Source organism: Leucoraja erinacea, chromosome 24 (assembly GCF_028641065.1).
Source record: "Leucoraja erinacea ecotype New England chromosome 24, Leri_hhj_1, whole genome shotgun sequence".
NCBI classification, from domain to species: domain Eukaryota; kingdom Metazoa; phylum Chordata; class Chondrichthyes; order Rajiformes; family Rajidae; genus Leucoraja; species Leucoraja erinaceus.
Window position 1 is genome coordinate 24,505,575 of NC_073400.1, and position 14,437 is coordinate 24,520,011.

The following is a 14,437-nucleotide window of genomic DNA, read 5'->3' on the forward strand; positions in this document are numbered from 1 at the left end:
CACATCTAACTCCCTCTTAAATATAGCCAATGAACTGGCCTCAGAGAGACAAAGTGCTGCAGTAACGCAGGCAACATCTCTGGAGAACATGGATAGGCGATGTTTTGAGTCAGGCCCCTTTTCTTCAGACAGTTTACACAGTGAATGGTCGGGCTCTTGGAAGTGTTGTAGAGTGGACTGATCTAAGAGTGCAGGTACATATCTCCTTGAAGGTGGCATCACAGGTGTTCTAAAAAACTTTTGGCACCAGGACCTTCATCAGTCAAAGTATAGAGTATAGAAGTTGGGAGGCCATGTTGCAGTTACATAAGAATTTGGTGAGGCCACATTTAGAGTATTGAGCTCAGTTCTGGGCAACATGCTACTGGTAAAATGGTGTCAAGTTCGAAAGGGTACAAAGAAGATTTACGAGAATGTTGCCAGGACTCGAGGGCTTGAGATATAGGGAGAGATTGAGCAGGCTGTGAGTCTATTCCTTGGAACACAGGAGAATGAGAGGTGATCTTATAGAGGTGTATAAATTAATGAGAGGAAAAAAATCAGGTAGACGCACAGGGTCTCTTGGGACTAGTGTGGACAGGACATGTTGCTCGGTGTGGGCAAGTTGGGCTGAAGGGCGTGTTTCCATACTCTATGACTCTATATCTACGACTCCATCTAATTCCAAGTTTGCTCAGTTCAAGGACAGTTTGTTAGGTGAGGGAGAGTTGTAGTACTAACCTCTCCCATCAGAGGGCAGTGGAGCCAGCATTTGCGCGGCTTAGTGGACCCCAGTGTATCATTTACTGAGCAGGTTGAAGCTGATGTTATTTGTGAGACTGCGTTTAAACTGGCTTGGTCTCTCCCCCTTTATTTTGTGCAATGTTCATCAGGAGTAGCGAACAGAATTGACCACTGATAGAGAGAGGGAGATCCAAAGATCCATGGCAGATCTACCTTTCCCTCTCAACCCCACGCTCCTGCCTTCTCCCTGTAACCTTCCATCATGAACTCATCAACCTCCACCTTAAAAATACCCTGTGCCTTGGCATCCACAGCCGATTGTGGCAATGAATTTGGCTGGATTATGTATAATATTATCTGATTGTATTGGATAGGATGCAAAAAAAAAACCCAATTCGCTGCACCTTGGTACATGTTCTGAATTGTAACTGTCCCGCCGTTCTTTGTATCTCATTTATCCCTGTTTCCCAGTCTGTATTCTGTTCACCCTGTGGCGCATGAACGTAGAACGTATGGAACACTACAGCACAGGAACAAGCCATTCGGCCCACAATGCCTATGCCGACCGTGATGCCTGGCTGAACTAATCACGTCTGCCTGCGAGTGATCCATATCTCTCCATTCCCTGCAAATCCATGTGCCTATCTAAAAGCTTCTTCAACGCCATTATTGTATCTAACTCCACCACCACCCCTAGCAATGCGTTCCAGCCTGTATGTAAACAAAAACTTGCCTTGCACACCTCTGTTATATTTTCTCCCCTTTCACCTTGTAGCTCTGCCCTCTAGTGCTGGATATGTTCACCCTGGGGAAAAGGTCCCGATTGTCTACCCTATCTGTGCCTCTCATCATTTTACATTCTGCCATCAAGTCTCCCTCAACCTCTGAATTTCCAGAGAAAACTATCCAACCCTCTCCCTGTAGCTGAAACCCTCCAACCCAGGCAGCATTCTAGTAAATCTCCTCCGCGCCACCTCCAAAACGTCCACACCTTTATGAATGAATGGGGCGGCCAGAATTGTAGGCAGGACTCAAAATGCCGCCTAAAAAGTCCTATAGTGCTGCCTATCGTGACTTGCTGACTCTAATATTCAATGCCCCTGGCAATGAAGGCAAGCAAATCCCATACAGAAGATAGACACAAAATGCTGGAGCAACTCACCGGATCAGGCAGCATCTCTGGAGAAAAAAGTTGGTGATGTTTCGGGTCCGAAATGAAGTAGGGCCCCAACCCAAAACATCATCCATTCATTTTTCTCCAGGGATGCTGCCCGACCCGCTGAATAACTCCAGCACTTTGTGTCTATCTTCGGTGTTAGCCAGCTCCTGCAGTTCCTTCCTACACATAAACCACAGGCCTTCTTTGCCACGCTATCTACTTGTGCTGCCACCTTCACAGTGAACTGTGAACTTGGACTCCAAGATATCTCTGCACATCAATCAATGCTGTTAAGGGACTTGCCATTATCTGTAGAAAACGTTATTAAAAAATCCCAAATGTTGCACAATTAAACACCACCACCATATGAATGCGTTTTATTTATTAAAATGGTGATCCTTCGTAATAAAACACTGGGCTGTGATCAGGGATATTGCTCTGGCCGTAGGTTCTTTGTCCAGTGGTAGATTGTACATCAGCTGTGATCTGCTCTGTCAGTGCCCCTGGCGTCTGGCTCGCGGTAGGGATGAGAGTGTTTGGATTCCCCATCGCTGTGGGGGTCGTGGCTGGAGACGGGAGACCTCTGAGCCTTCCTGTCCCTCTGTGAGTCCTGTGTGAGGTGCGGGGGGCTGGCCTGGTCGCGGTTGAGTAAGTCCTGCAGGTACTTGATGTATCTGACGGCGGCTCGCAGCGTCTCCACTTTACTGAGTCGCTTCTCGGACAACGGGCCCGGCAGGTGGTCGCGGAGCCTGGCGTAGCCCTCGTTCACGCACTTCACTCTCTGCCTCTCCCTCTCGTTCCTCTTCTGGATGAAGGCTGGCTCGAAGGGGCAGTCGTAAACACCGAAGTGTCCGTGGAAGGGCACGTAGGGGAACACGCCGCCGTAAGTGTCATAGTAGGTGGCCTCCAAGTTGGCCGGGTAGACCAGGAACGGGACGTGTCCCAAACTGTCGCCGTGAGGGAGATGCTGACTGAGGTGTGTGGACGGGTCGGGCGCTAGGGGAACGCCCAGCTGCATATAGTTAGCAGCACCCACTGCCCTGCTGTCTATCAGAGCCCTGGAGTAATTACTGTTCATCCTGAGCCTTCAATAGAATTGGGAGAGGAAGAGGCGACTCGACTGGTGATGGAAGCATTAAAGTGACTTCTGAAATGACGGGTAACGCTGGCTGAAGACCGGAGAGGCTTCATTCGCCTCCCGCTCCTGAAACATCAGCCCGAAGTCACCCTTTAGTGACTCCTTTAGAGCAGCCCGGACTGGGAGCTGCTGTCTAACTGGGCTCTGAGTCGGGTGGGTTGTGAAGTAGTGGAGGCAAGGTGCGTGTGTGCCGGACCCAGGGGCATTTATCCGAACGGAGCGGCCGCCGAGGGATAGTATTGAGGATGTTCACCCCGTCCACATCACCTGTACCACGGCACAGATGCGTCGAACTACAGCGCCCTAGAATGAAAAGAAACGATTTAGGAACTCTTCGATATTTATACAGTTTCTGTCAGTCGCATTTATAAATTCACAGGGATACATAGCATAGAAACAAGATGCTCTACCGCTCCGCCCTTCCCCTTTTCCCATCCCCTTTCACCGCACTTCCCCCCCTTTCCTCCTACCTTCCCCCTCCCCCTCTTTCTCTCTCTCTTTCCCTCCCCCCCTCTCCCCCTCCCCTCTCCTCTTCACCTTTCCCTCCCCCCTCCACTTCCCCTTTTGTCCCACCCTCTTCCCACCCCCTTCCCATCCTCTCCCCTTCCCCCTTCCACCCCTACCCCAATCCCCTCCCCCACCTCTCCCTCCCCCCCCCCCCCCCACAATTCCCCCATCTTTCCCGCTTTACCCCTTTTACTTACAGAGTTACACAGCCATACAGCACAAAACATGCACTTTGGCCCACATTGTCCTTGTTAAACAAGTTGGTAAATTGGGCCAGTCCCATTTGTCTGCATTTGGCCCATATCTCTCAAAACAATCCCCTTCCTTTTCTCCAGAGATGTGGTCTGACCCGCTGAGTTACTCCAGCTTTTTTTGTGTCTGTCTTCAGTTTAAAGCAGCATCTGCATTTAATCCTTGCACACCCTATCCATATATCGGTCCCAATATTTTAGAGTTCCATAACGTCTAATTCCTCGACCTCAACTTCCAATATTCCACAACTGATATAACTAACTAGAAAGTGTTTCAAGTCAAGATAAAAAAAATAGAAAATCCAGGGCTAATCTAAAAAAACATTGTGTCTGATGAGACATCACCGCCCAAAACATTAAGGGATATGTAGGAATGAACTGCAGGTGCTGGTTTAACCTGAAGATAGACACAGAATGCTGGAGTAACTCAGCGGGTCAAGCAGCATCTCTGGAGAGGTGACGTTTCGGGTTGTGACCCTTCTTCTGGCTGATGTAAGGGGAGAGTGAGATATATAGATAAGGAAATGCAAGGCGTGAAAAGAGAACAAAAGGGGATGAAGCTCAAGGAAAACTATGAAAATATCATTGTTAGTTGAGAGAAGGTGACAACAAAGTAAACATGGATAAAACGGAGACGGTACGACTGGTCGGAGAACTGGTAAAGGTGGAGAAATGGAGAGAAAGTTCATACCGCTGGGGTGTGAATCTGATGACCATTTCCAACAATTGTTCCATTAAAAATATACTAAATATAAGAAGCAAAACTATTAAAAGAAGAACGGAAACAATCATTGTTATTTCCCACAACGACGTTTCTTTGTCTAAAACTGCCTAGATTGGATATTAATACTATATTGAAGGATCATTAAGATTGTAATTGATATTCAAACACTGGGTCAGACTGGGTTAGAAGGATTATTCATTAACACACCAATGTGACAAGCCAGGGTCTCTAATATGAACCTACAACTGAACGACATCGCTAACCCTCTCGACATCACTGGAATGAGAGCTTGGATGTTTGTGCTTTAATGCAGACTTGAACTAACAACCTTAAGACCAGAGGCATCAGTATAATCCAACTAAGCCACAGTTGAAACTGGGAAACAAATACCAGAGTGAAGGTATGGATTTCCTTCTGGGAAAGTGACAAATGTGTGAAAGAGCAGGGAGCATTGTTGGTTTGGCTTCAACCCTGCTTTGCCATTCTTCTAATTCCAAGCGCAAGTGAAACGTTTTAAACCTGATGTTCACTCCTTCCCATTTCAGAATGGAGCCCGCGTCTCTGGCGCTGTGCTTTGCGTCTCTTCCAGCTCTGGTTGCCTGCGAGGTTGGTTTTCGGCTTGCCTATGGATCTCGCTGTGTAGCCCCTTCAGTGTCATCTTCAGTGGCCTTTCACTTTCACACTGGCCGACGTGAACGCACCAGTCTTCTGCACTGAAAATATGTCTATTGTTCTGGATACAGGTCGCGGCCGTCTTAAGAACGTCCGAAGATAGACACAAAATGCTGGAGTAACTCAGCGGGACAGGCAGCATCTCTGAAGAGAAGAAATGGGTGACGTTTCGGGTCGAGACCCTTCTTCAGACTGATGTCAGAGGAGAGGAAGTGTAAGGCGTGAAAATAGGACAAAGGGAATGGAGATCAAGCAAAATGTAGAATATATCATTGTTAGCTGGGAGAAGGTAACGCAAACAGATAAAATGTAGTCAGAGACAGTAAGATTGGTTGGAGAACTGGGAAGGAGGAGGGATGGAGAGCGAGGGAAAGCAAGGATTGTTTGAAGTTAGAGAAGTCAATGTTGATACGGCTGGGGTGTAAGCTGCCCAAGTGAAATATGAGGCGCTGTTCCTCCAATTTGCGCTGGGTCTCACTCTGACAATGGAGGAGGCCCAGGACAGAAAGGTTGTTGTGGGAATGGGAGGGGGGTGATCGCAATTCGGATTTGCGAACTGTTCCGGTTACGAACAGTTTAATTACCGAAACGGATCTGGGGACGGCCTGCAGTAGCGAAGGCAACTCTGCATCGGCGCTCCGATGACAGATCTCGCTAGGGCTGGAGAACCAAACAACGCGGAGATAGACACAAAAAGCTGGGGTATCTCAGCGGGTCAGACGGCATCTCCGGAGAAAAAGGAATTACGTTTCGGGTCGAGACCCCTTTCCAGACGCAAAACGAAAAGCACACGATTAGTATCGCACAGCGGGTTGGGTGCAAGATTCGAGACGTATCGGCCATTGTCACTCGCCTTGGGATGCCACAATGTTGCACCTTGAGTTGCACCTTCCTACGTCAACTCTTGCGCTAAAGTTGCCGAGGAGGAATACTCCCTAAGCCCGTGGCAGACCTTTGATATATTGGCACAGGATGACACAGCGCCTTTCCTTATATTGAGTGTTGGTAAAGTCCGATGGGCTTGCATGGGCTGGAAGGGCTGAATGTCCTCCTGTGATAACCCGTGATTGTGTAAGATCATGCTTTGTAAAATAAATACCTTGCAGCCACGGGCTGGACTGGGGGGTGACATTAGATTGCCTAGTTCTTATACTTTGACTGACTGAGCTGGTAGAGTTGCTGCCTCACTGCTCCAGAGACCCGGGTTCGATCTCGACCTTAGGTGCGGAGTTTGTACACTGCGGAGTTTGTACGTTCACCCGATGTATGAGTGGGTTACTGCCCACATCCCAAAGGCGTGCGGGTTTCGAGGTAAATTGGCCTCAGTAAAATTCCCCCTTCGCGTGCAGTGACTGGATGAGAAAAGTGAGATAACACTGAACTAGTATGAACGTGTGAGCGGTGGTCGGCGTGGACTCGCTGGGCCGAAGGGCCCGATTCCATGTTGTATCTTTCAATCAAGAAGGATCGAATGGCTTTCTACATTTTGATATATGGTTTCCTATAGAAACTTACAAAATTCTTAAGGGGTTGGACAGGCTAGACGCAGGAAGATTGTTCCCGATGTTGGGGAAGTCCAGGACAAGGGGTCACAGTTTAAGGATAGAGGGAAAATCCTTTGGGACCAAGACGAGAAAAGCATTTTTCACACAGAGAGTGGTGAATCTCTCTGCCACAGAAGGTAGTTGAGGCCAGTTCATTTGCTATATTTAAGAGGGAGTTAGATGTGGCCCTTGTGGCTAAAGGGATCAGGGGGTATGGAGAGAAGGCAGGTATGGGACATCGAGTTGGATGATCAGCCATGATCATATTGAATGGCGGTGCAGGCTTGAAGGGCCGAATGGCCTACTCCTGCACCTATTTTTCCATGTTTCCATGTTTCCTATTTGATGGAAAGAATATTGTTCACATATTTTAGAAAATTTCTGCGTTGAAAAAAAAAAATTATTGAACATAATAATTTAAACACAAATAGACACAGACAGACACAAACTGCTGGAGTAACTCAGCGGGACAGGCAGCATCTCTGGATAAAACGAATAGGTGACGTTTCGGATCAAGACACATCTGAAGGGTGTCGACCAGAAACGTCACGTATTATTTTTATCCAGAGATGCTGCCTGTCCCGCTGAGTCATTCCCATCAAAGTCTATCGTTCACCGACACACCGAGAGAATTTACTCTGGTCGAATCACCAACGCATCCAAAAGCGGATCAAGCAACATCTGTGGAGGTAGACAAAAGTGCTGGAGAAACTCTATGGAGCGAAGGAAATATTTCCTTCGCTCCATAGATGCTGCTGCACCTGCTGAGTTTCTCCAGCACTTTTGTCTACCTTCGATTTTCCAGCATCTGCAGTTCCTTCTTAAACATCTGTGGAGGAACTGGACAGGCGACGTTTCGGGTCGCGACCCTTCAGACTCCCTACCTGGAGCCAACGAGACTGAGGGGCGAGCTTACAGAGGGTGCGCGTAAAATATAACATTAATGGTCATATTTATTCCCCTAGGGTTTAGGAGTCTAAAACTAGAGTGCACAGATTTAAGGAGAGAGGCGGAAGAGAGGTAGGGGTTTTTTTTTTAATACACAGGGTGTGATGGGAACATGGGACGAGCTGCCAAATGAAGTTGTAGAGGCGGGTGGAGTTGCAATGTTTAAAATGCATTGAGAGAGGTACATGGATAGCAACGGTTTAGAGGAATATTGGGGCAAACGCAGGGAAATGCTGAGATAAACGTCTTGGTCTGTACGGACGAGTTGGGCCGAATGGCCTGTGGCAGCGCTGTATAGAGGCAATAGTTGTATCAGCTGGTGGAATCTGTGAGATCAGAAGAACCCTATTCCGCTCCTCTACCCAGGGATGTCAAGAATAGGTGAGATCCACAGCAACTTAGTTTTAGGAAGGAACTGCAGATGCCGGTTTAAAGCGAAGATAGACACAAAACGCTGCAGTAACCCAGCGGGTCAGACGCCATCTCTAATTTTCGAATGCAGGTTAAATGACCGCTGTGAAACTGTCCCTAATGTATTTGGAAGTGGATCTGAATGTGGGATAACAGGGAACCCGTGGGGGCGAGTGATCGATGGTCGGTATGCGCTCGGTGGGCCGAAGTGCCCGTTTCCGTCGTATCTTTAAATTAAACTAAATGATAACCACTATCAATTATAGTTCCGCATTCCCGACTCACGGAACAAGATGTTTCGAAGAGCAACCCAGTTATTCTGCAGGCAGGAGACCTCCCCGGCATCTCTCTCTCTGTCTCTCTCTGTTTCTCCCCCCCCCCCCCCCCCCCCACCCCCATCTCTCTCTCTCTCTCTCACACACACACACTCCCTCCCCCTACCCTCTATTGTCACCTACCCTTTTCTCCAGAGATGTTGCCTGACCCGCGGAGTTGCTCCAACACTTTGTGTCTATCTTCACTGGCAACTGAATTGGGTTCCTACACATTGATGCGGATGTCAGGAAAGCGCTCTAGTGTACATACATGTATGTATCAGAGAATGGGCACCAGAGAGCTTACGGCATGTCGACCTTCTGCAGATGGGCGAGGGAAGGTATTCTCAGCCTGGTAGGCCAACTGCTCTGCTCCTGACCGCCTGAACCTGCAGAGAGCGGTGAACACAACCCGGTCCATCACCGCCTCGGTCGGCACTTCCTTCCACCCAGTCTATCTTCACGGTGCTTTACATCAGGAAGGCTGGAGGTTTCACCAAGGATACCTTCCACCCTGGCCATTCCCCTCCTCTCTCCTTTACCTCCCGGGAGAAGTTACAGAAACTTGAAAGCTTGGACGTCCAGATCCCAGAACATCTTCTTGCTCACGGCCACCCAACTCCTGAACCACTAGCGCAGGCCATTCACGTTTCTCTCTTCTATCTCACGGGAGAAGAAACCGGAGCTTAAAGCCCACATGTAACAGCTTATTCCCCACTGCGATCAATCTCCTGAAACAATCACCTCTTGCCCGAGGTGCTGCCTCGCATACTCTTTGACTTTGGATTAGTATGGTTTAGATATACAGCGCGGAAACAGGCCCTTCGGCCCACGGAGTCCGCGCCGCCTCAGCGATCACCGCACACTAGCACTATCCTACACACTAAGGGGCAATTTATAATGTTTTACCAAGTCTACAAACCTAATAACCACAGTAGGTTGTTTACCTAGCAGGTTATTCCGTTATTGTACTAATACATCATTGGCACTACTTCAAATCGTATTACATCGGACCATTTGCCTTTTTGCACTGATTGTTGCAATATTAACATTACAGTGTGTCTGCCGTTTACTCTGTGAGTTTCATGTGACCAATGAGCCAGGCGGGAATGATCAGGCGACGTCATGGCCTGCATCCTTCTTCAAATCTGAAATATTATTATTAATACTGAAGATCAATACTTATATAATATATTATAATATCCTATATAACATTGATACAACTATTAATATTGAAATTAGTATGAAATCAGTCTGAAGAAGGGTCCCGACCCGAAACACCGTCGGTGTATTTCCGTCCACAGATGCCGTTTGACCAGTTGAATTTAGATCCGAGATACGGCATAGAAACAGGCCCTTCGGCTCACCAAGCCTATACCGACCATGGACCACCCGTTCACACGAGTTCTATATTATCGCACATTTCTCATACACACCCGACGCATTGGGGACAATATTTACAAGGCCAATTAACCTACACACCCGCATGTCATTGGGATGTGGGCGGAAACCGGAGCACACGAAGGAAACCCATAGTCACTGGGAGACCGTGCAATCTGCACACATTCAGCGCTCTACCAGCTGAGCCACTGTGTGATTGAGATCCTCCGGCACTTTTTGGTTTGCTTCTGATTTTAGTACCTGCATTTTTTTGTGCCTTGATCTCTATGCCCACTTGCGAGAACAGACGGGACCTTGAGTTGTGTAGAAAGGAACTACAGACGCTGGTATATAGCGAAGATAGACACAAACCACTGGATCAACTCAGCCGATTAGGCAGCATATTCACTTACTTTAGTATAAAGATATAGCGCGGAAACAGGCCCTTCGGCCCAGCGAGTCCGCGCCGACCAGCGATCCCCGCACACTAACACTATCCTACACACACTAGGGACAATTTACAATTATACCAAGCTATTTAACGTACAAATCTGTACGTCTTTGTAGTGTGGGAGGAAACCGGAGATCCCGGGGAAACCCCACGCTGGCCACTTGGAGAACGTATAACCTCAGTACAGACAGCACCCGTGGTCAGGGTCCAACCCGAGCCTTTGTAGCAACACCTCTACCGCCGCATCTCTGGAGAACAAGGATGGGGGTGACGTTTCAGGTCGAGACTCTTCGTCGATATTCGGGGATTTGAGTTGCTGCTTTAGAGGAGGCAGCTGTGACAGGGCTGTTCTTCCTCGGCACAATACTTCACTGTGAATCCTGGACACCCATCCTCCTTCTCCAGAGGCCACTCGCTGCGTCCGCTCCAGCCGGCGAACATCCCGGTATGGATGCAAGAACAGACCAGCATCTGCAGTTCCTTCCAACACAAGAATAGACCTAGACGGTGTCTTGGTTTAGATGGCCCAGCGAGACGATTAATCAACTGCCTATTAGATGAGAAATTTAAATAAAAAAGATACAAAGTGCTGGAGTACTCAGCGGATCAGGCAGCATCTCCCGATCTCTGGAGAACAAGGAGAGGCGGCGTTTCGGGTGTAAACCAGCATCTGCAGTTCCTTCCTAAACTGGAAGTGTCCAGAGCGGTTGAACACATCGAGTCAACACAACCGACCACATGGAAGAAACGATTAAACTGACCAACTAAGAGTTGGAGTCAGACTCATCACACTGTACACAGGTTGACAAGTCCCTGATTTTAGAGAATATACTTGATTTGAGATTGAGTGTTGTCTTAGATTGCGCGGCTCAGTTAGCTCTTTAGCTCAATTCACCTGCAACATTTTAGCTACTCTTTAAACCCCAATCTTTATTAACGAAAGTGAAAAATAATGGGAATGAATAAGAAATAAACAGAGGTATTCCTGGCCGTATTTTTGAATAAATTGCACTGCTGGTTTAAACCGTAGACACAAAAAGCTGGAGTAACTCAGCGGGACAGGCAGCATCTCTTCAGAGTTGCTGCCTGTCCCGCTCAGTTACTCCAGCTTTTTGTGTCTATCTTCAGTCCAGTGTAAAATGTTTATACGCCGATCTCTATCCCTGCAAATAGTTCGTGTTTATTCACTGGGTTGACATCAAAGTGCATATCCTGGGCCCAGATTCACAATAAAGGAGATTGATAGTAAAATCCATTCTCTGTTTCCCCCTCTCAACCGTCGTGCAGAAGACACAAAAGCCTCAGAGCTCACCCCCTATCCTTGTCCTCCAGATTCAGGAACAGCGTCTTCCCGGGTGTTACCAGACTCCCTGCACAATGCTCTCGTATACTAAGTGGCGCAGCGGTAGAGTCTGAAGAAGGGTTTCGGCCCGAAACGTTGCCTATTTCCTTCGCTCCATAGATGCTGCCTCGCCCGCTGAGTTTCTCCAGCACTTTTGTCCACACGGCGGTAGAGTTGCTGCCTCACAGCGCCAGAAACCCGGGTTTGATCCCGACTACGGGTGCTCGTCTATACGGAGTTTGTGCATTCTCCCGGTGACCGCGTGGGTTTTCTCCGGGTGCTCCGGTTTCCCCCCCACATTCAAAAGGCGTGCAGGTTGAGAGGTTAATTGGATAATTAATTAACTAACATGGTAAATTATCCCTAGTGTATAGGATAGTGTTAGTGTACGGGCACCGCTGGTCGGCACGGACTCGGTGGGCCGAAGGGCCTGTTTCCACGCTGCACCTCTAAAGTCTAATACTAAGAATGATTTTGTCCCCGATCTCCCTGTCTAACTCGTTGCGACCTTTGTCTGTATTTTTCTGTAATCGTAACACTCTGATTTATTCCCGTTTTATTCTCGTTTGGCCAACCCGATGCGCTCGCAGAGTTGTGACTCTTGAAGAAGGCTCCCGACGCGAAACATCTCCCGTGTTCTCCAAGGATGCTGCCTGACCCGCTCAATTACTCCAGCACTTTGTGGCCGATGCTCCCTCATTGAATCTGCTCGGATAGCGCGCAAAACAACGTTTTTCCATTGCACGTTGCTACACGTGACAATAATACACCTACACCAGTAAAACGACATCTCCACACCTTGACATTCTTCAAATGACCCTCTCCCAAATTGGTCCAAATAAGGCTAATAATAAATTAAGACTAATAATAAATATTCTTTCGACTTTTGCAGATGAAGATAAGGCTCTAATTTTCAAGCTTATTCTCTCTATTTAAAAGCCATTAACTTACCTCGAAGATTTTTTTTCTTCCAGTGTGAAAGATCTATGTTATTCTCTTGTGTTTTCAGTGAACACAGTTAATTCTATAATCCCAGTCGCGGTCGGACAAAGGACCGGTTCGAAAGCGAGCAGACCCGGGTGGTGCCGATATACATCCCGCTTCGCAAGTTGTAAGTGTGGGTGTGAGTGTGTTAAAGAGAGAGTGCACTTTGGCAGAAGTCTAACCCGTGATTCTCATTAACATCCTGTTACTTGGGGCCAACACACACATACCTGATCTCACTTCAAACATTCGCACAGCCCCAGGGCACTCGCTTGGTCGCGTCTGAGTCAGACAGGAGGGGAGGAAGAACACAAACTTGGAGAGAGACACAAAGCGCTGGAGTAACTCAGCGGGTCAGGCAGCAACTCTGGGTAAAATAAATGGGTGACGTCTCGGGTCGAGACCCTTCTTCAGTTCAGACTGAGAGCCAGGGACAAGGGAAACGGGAGATACAGGCGGTGATAACGAGAGATAGAGAACAAAATGAATGAAAGATATGCAAAAGGTAACGAGGACCAGGGAAAGGTGGAGCCCACAATGGTCCATAGTTGGTTGTGGGCTAGGTGATAACGAGTTATACAGACAATTAAACTAGTATGGTGACTAGGGTGGGGAGACGGGACGGAGAAAGAGGGGATGCAAGGGTTACTTGAAGTTAGATAAATCTATGTTTATATCGTTGGGTTGGAAGGTGCGAGATGGAGATAGATGCAAAATGCTGGAGTAACTCAGCGGGTCAGGCAGCATCTCTGGAGGAAAATAATAGGTGACGTTTCGGGTCGGGACCCTTCTTCATGCCCTTTTCCTCCAGAGAAGCTGCCTGGCACGCCGAGTTACTCCAGCACTCTGTGTCTTTCTTCGGCATAAACCAGCATCTGCAGTTCTTTGTTTCTCCATTGGTGGATGAACATGTTCGGAAAAACAAAGGAATGAACATTACTGTCAGGTGACTCAAAGTGTCTGAAGAAGGGTCTCGGCCCGAAAGAAACTATTGTACTAAATGACCAACCCTTTATCATCAGTCTGAAGAATGGTCTCGACCCGAAACGTCGCCTTTTCTCCATAGATGCTGCCTCACCCGCTGAGTTTCTCCAGCATTTTTGTCAACCCTTTATCCAAAGTTTGTTTTACTCAGAGGCTTTGAGATGGAGGCATTTCTTGCCCTTAGAAGATTGGGGATGTTCACCAATAGATATTTGGGCACTGTGGGGGAAAAATGAAAGTGGGTGATCAGACAGGGTTGGACATGTTATTGTCCTAATGACAAACTTGACTCAAGAGGCCAAAGCTGTTATTTCTGCCGTTTTCCCCTTATTTTCTCATCTCACGGTACTATCTGGCTTTTGTATAACACCGCAAGACCGCAGGGCAGGGTAGCAACAGATCTACAGGGTGGTGGTGGTGGTGGATTCAGGTATAGTAGTGACATTTCAGAAACTTTTGATTGGGCATTTGGTTATGGCGAGGATGGAGGGCAGCAGATTCTGTGCAGGCAGATAACAACTGGTCTTGGCGTCGTCCTGTTCGGCACAGACATTGTGGGCCGAAGGACCTGTTCTAGTGCTGAATTGTTTTAAATTTCTCCTGTGAGAGAAATAATAACTGATTTTATCAGGGCAGGAAATTGGTGCAGCATAAACACACCACATTGTGTCCCCACACAGAGCTGTCATTGATTTGAGTTCCGAGGCTTTAATATTAAGGATGTTAGATCAGGTGTTACCAAGCTTGCCTTGAATTCAGCATCACAGGGCGGTTACCTATAGAATAATTTTCTTTTTTCAATTAAGTTAATTATATGAATGCGATATAATAACAAACGTCATAATTACTAGTTCGTGTTAATTATATTTTACCTGTGTGACAATAATTCATTGCTTACAATTGTC

At 47.6% G+C, this 14,437-nt stretch overlaps 1 protein-coding gene across 2 annotated transcripts; it reads right to left on the reverse strand.

The window, feature by feature from the left end:
- Positions 1 to 2,243: 2,243 nt before the first annotated feature.
- On the reverse strand, positions 2,244 to 12,920 carry LOC129708823 (achaete-scute homolog 5-like). Of its 2 annotated transcripts, none has more exons than XM_055654830.1 (2): positions 12,779 to 12,920; positions 2,244 to 3,323 (listed from the first exon to the last, which is right to left on the reverse strand). In XM_055654830.1, the coding sequence occupies exon 2, from the start codon at positions 2,958 to 2,960 to the stop codon at positions 2,358 to 2,360; it is 603 nt and encodes a 200-aa protein (XP_055510805.1). In that variant the 5' UTR covers positions 2,961 to 3,323; positions 12,779 to 12,920; the 3' UTR covers positions 2,244 to 2,357. The 2 variants fall into 2 exon arrangements, with proteins under 2 accessions (XP_055510805.1, XP_055510804.1); XM_055654829.1 differs by lacking the exon at positions 12,779 to 12,920 and adding an exon at positions 12,516 to 12,722.
- Between the last annotated feature and the right edge of the window lie 1,517 nt (positions 12,921 to 14,437).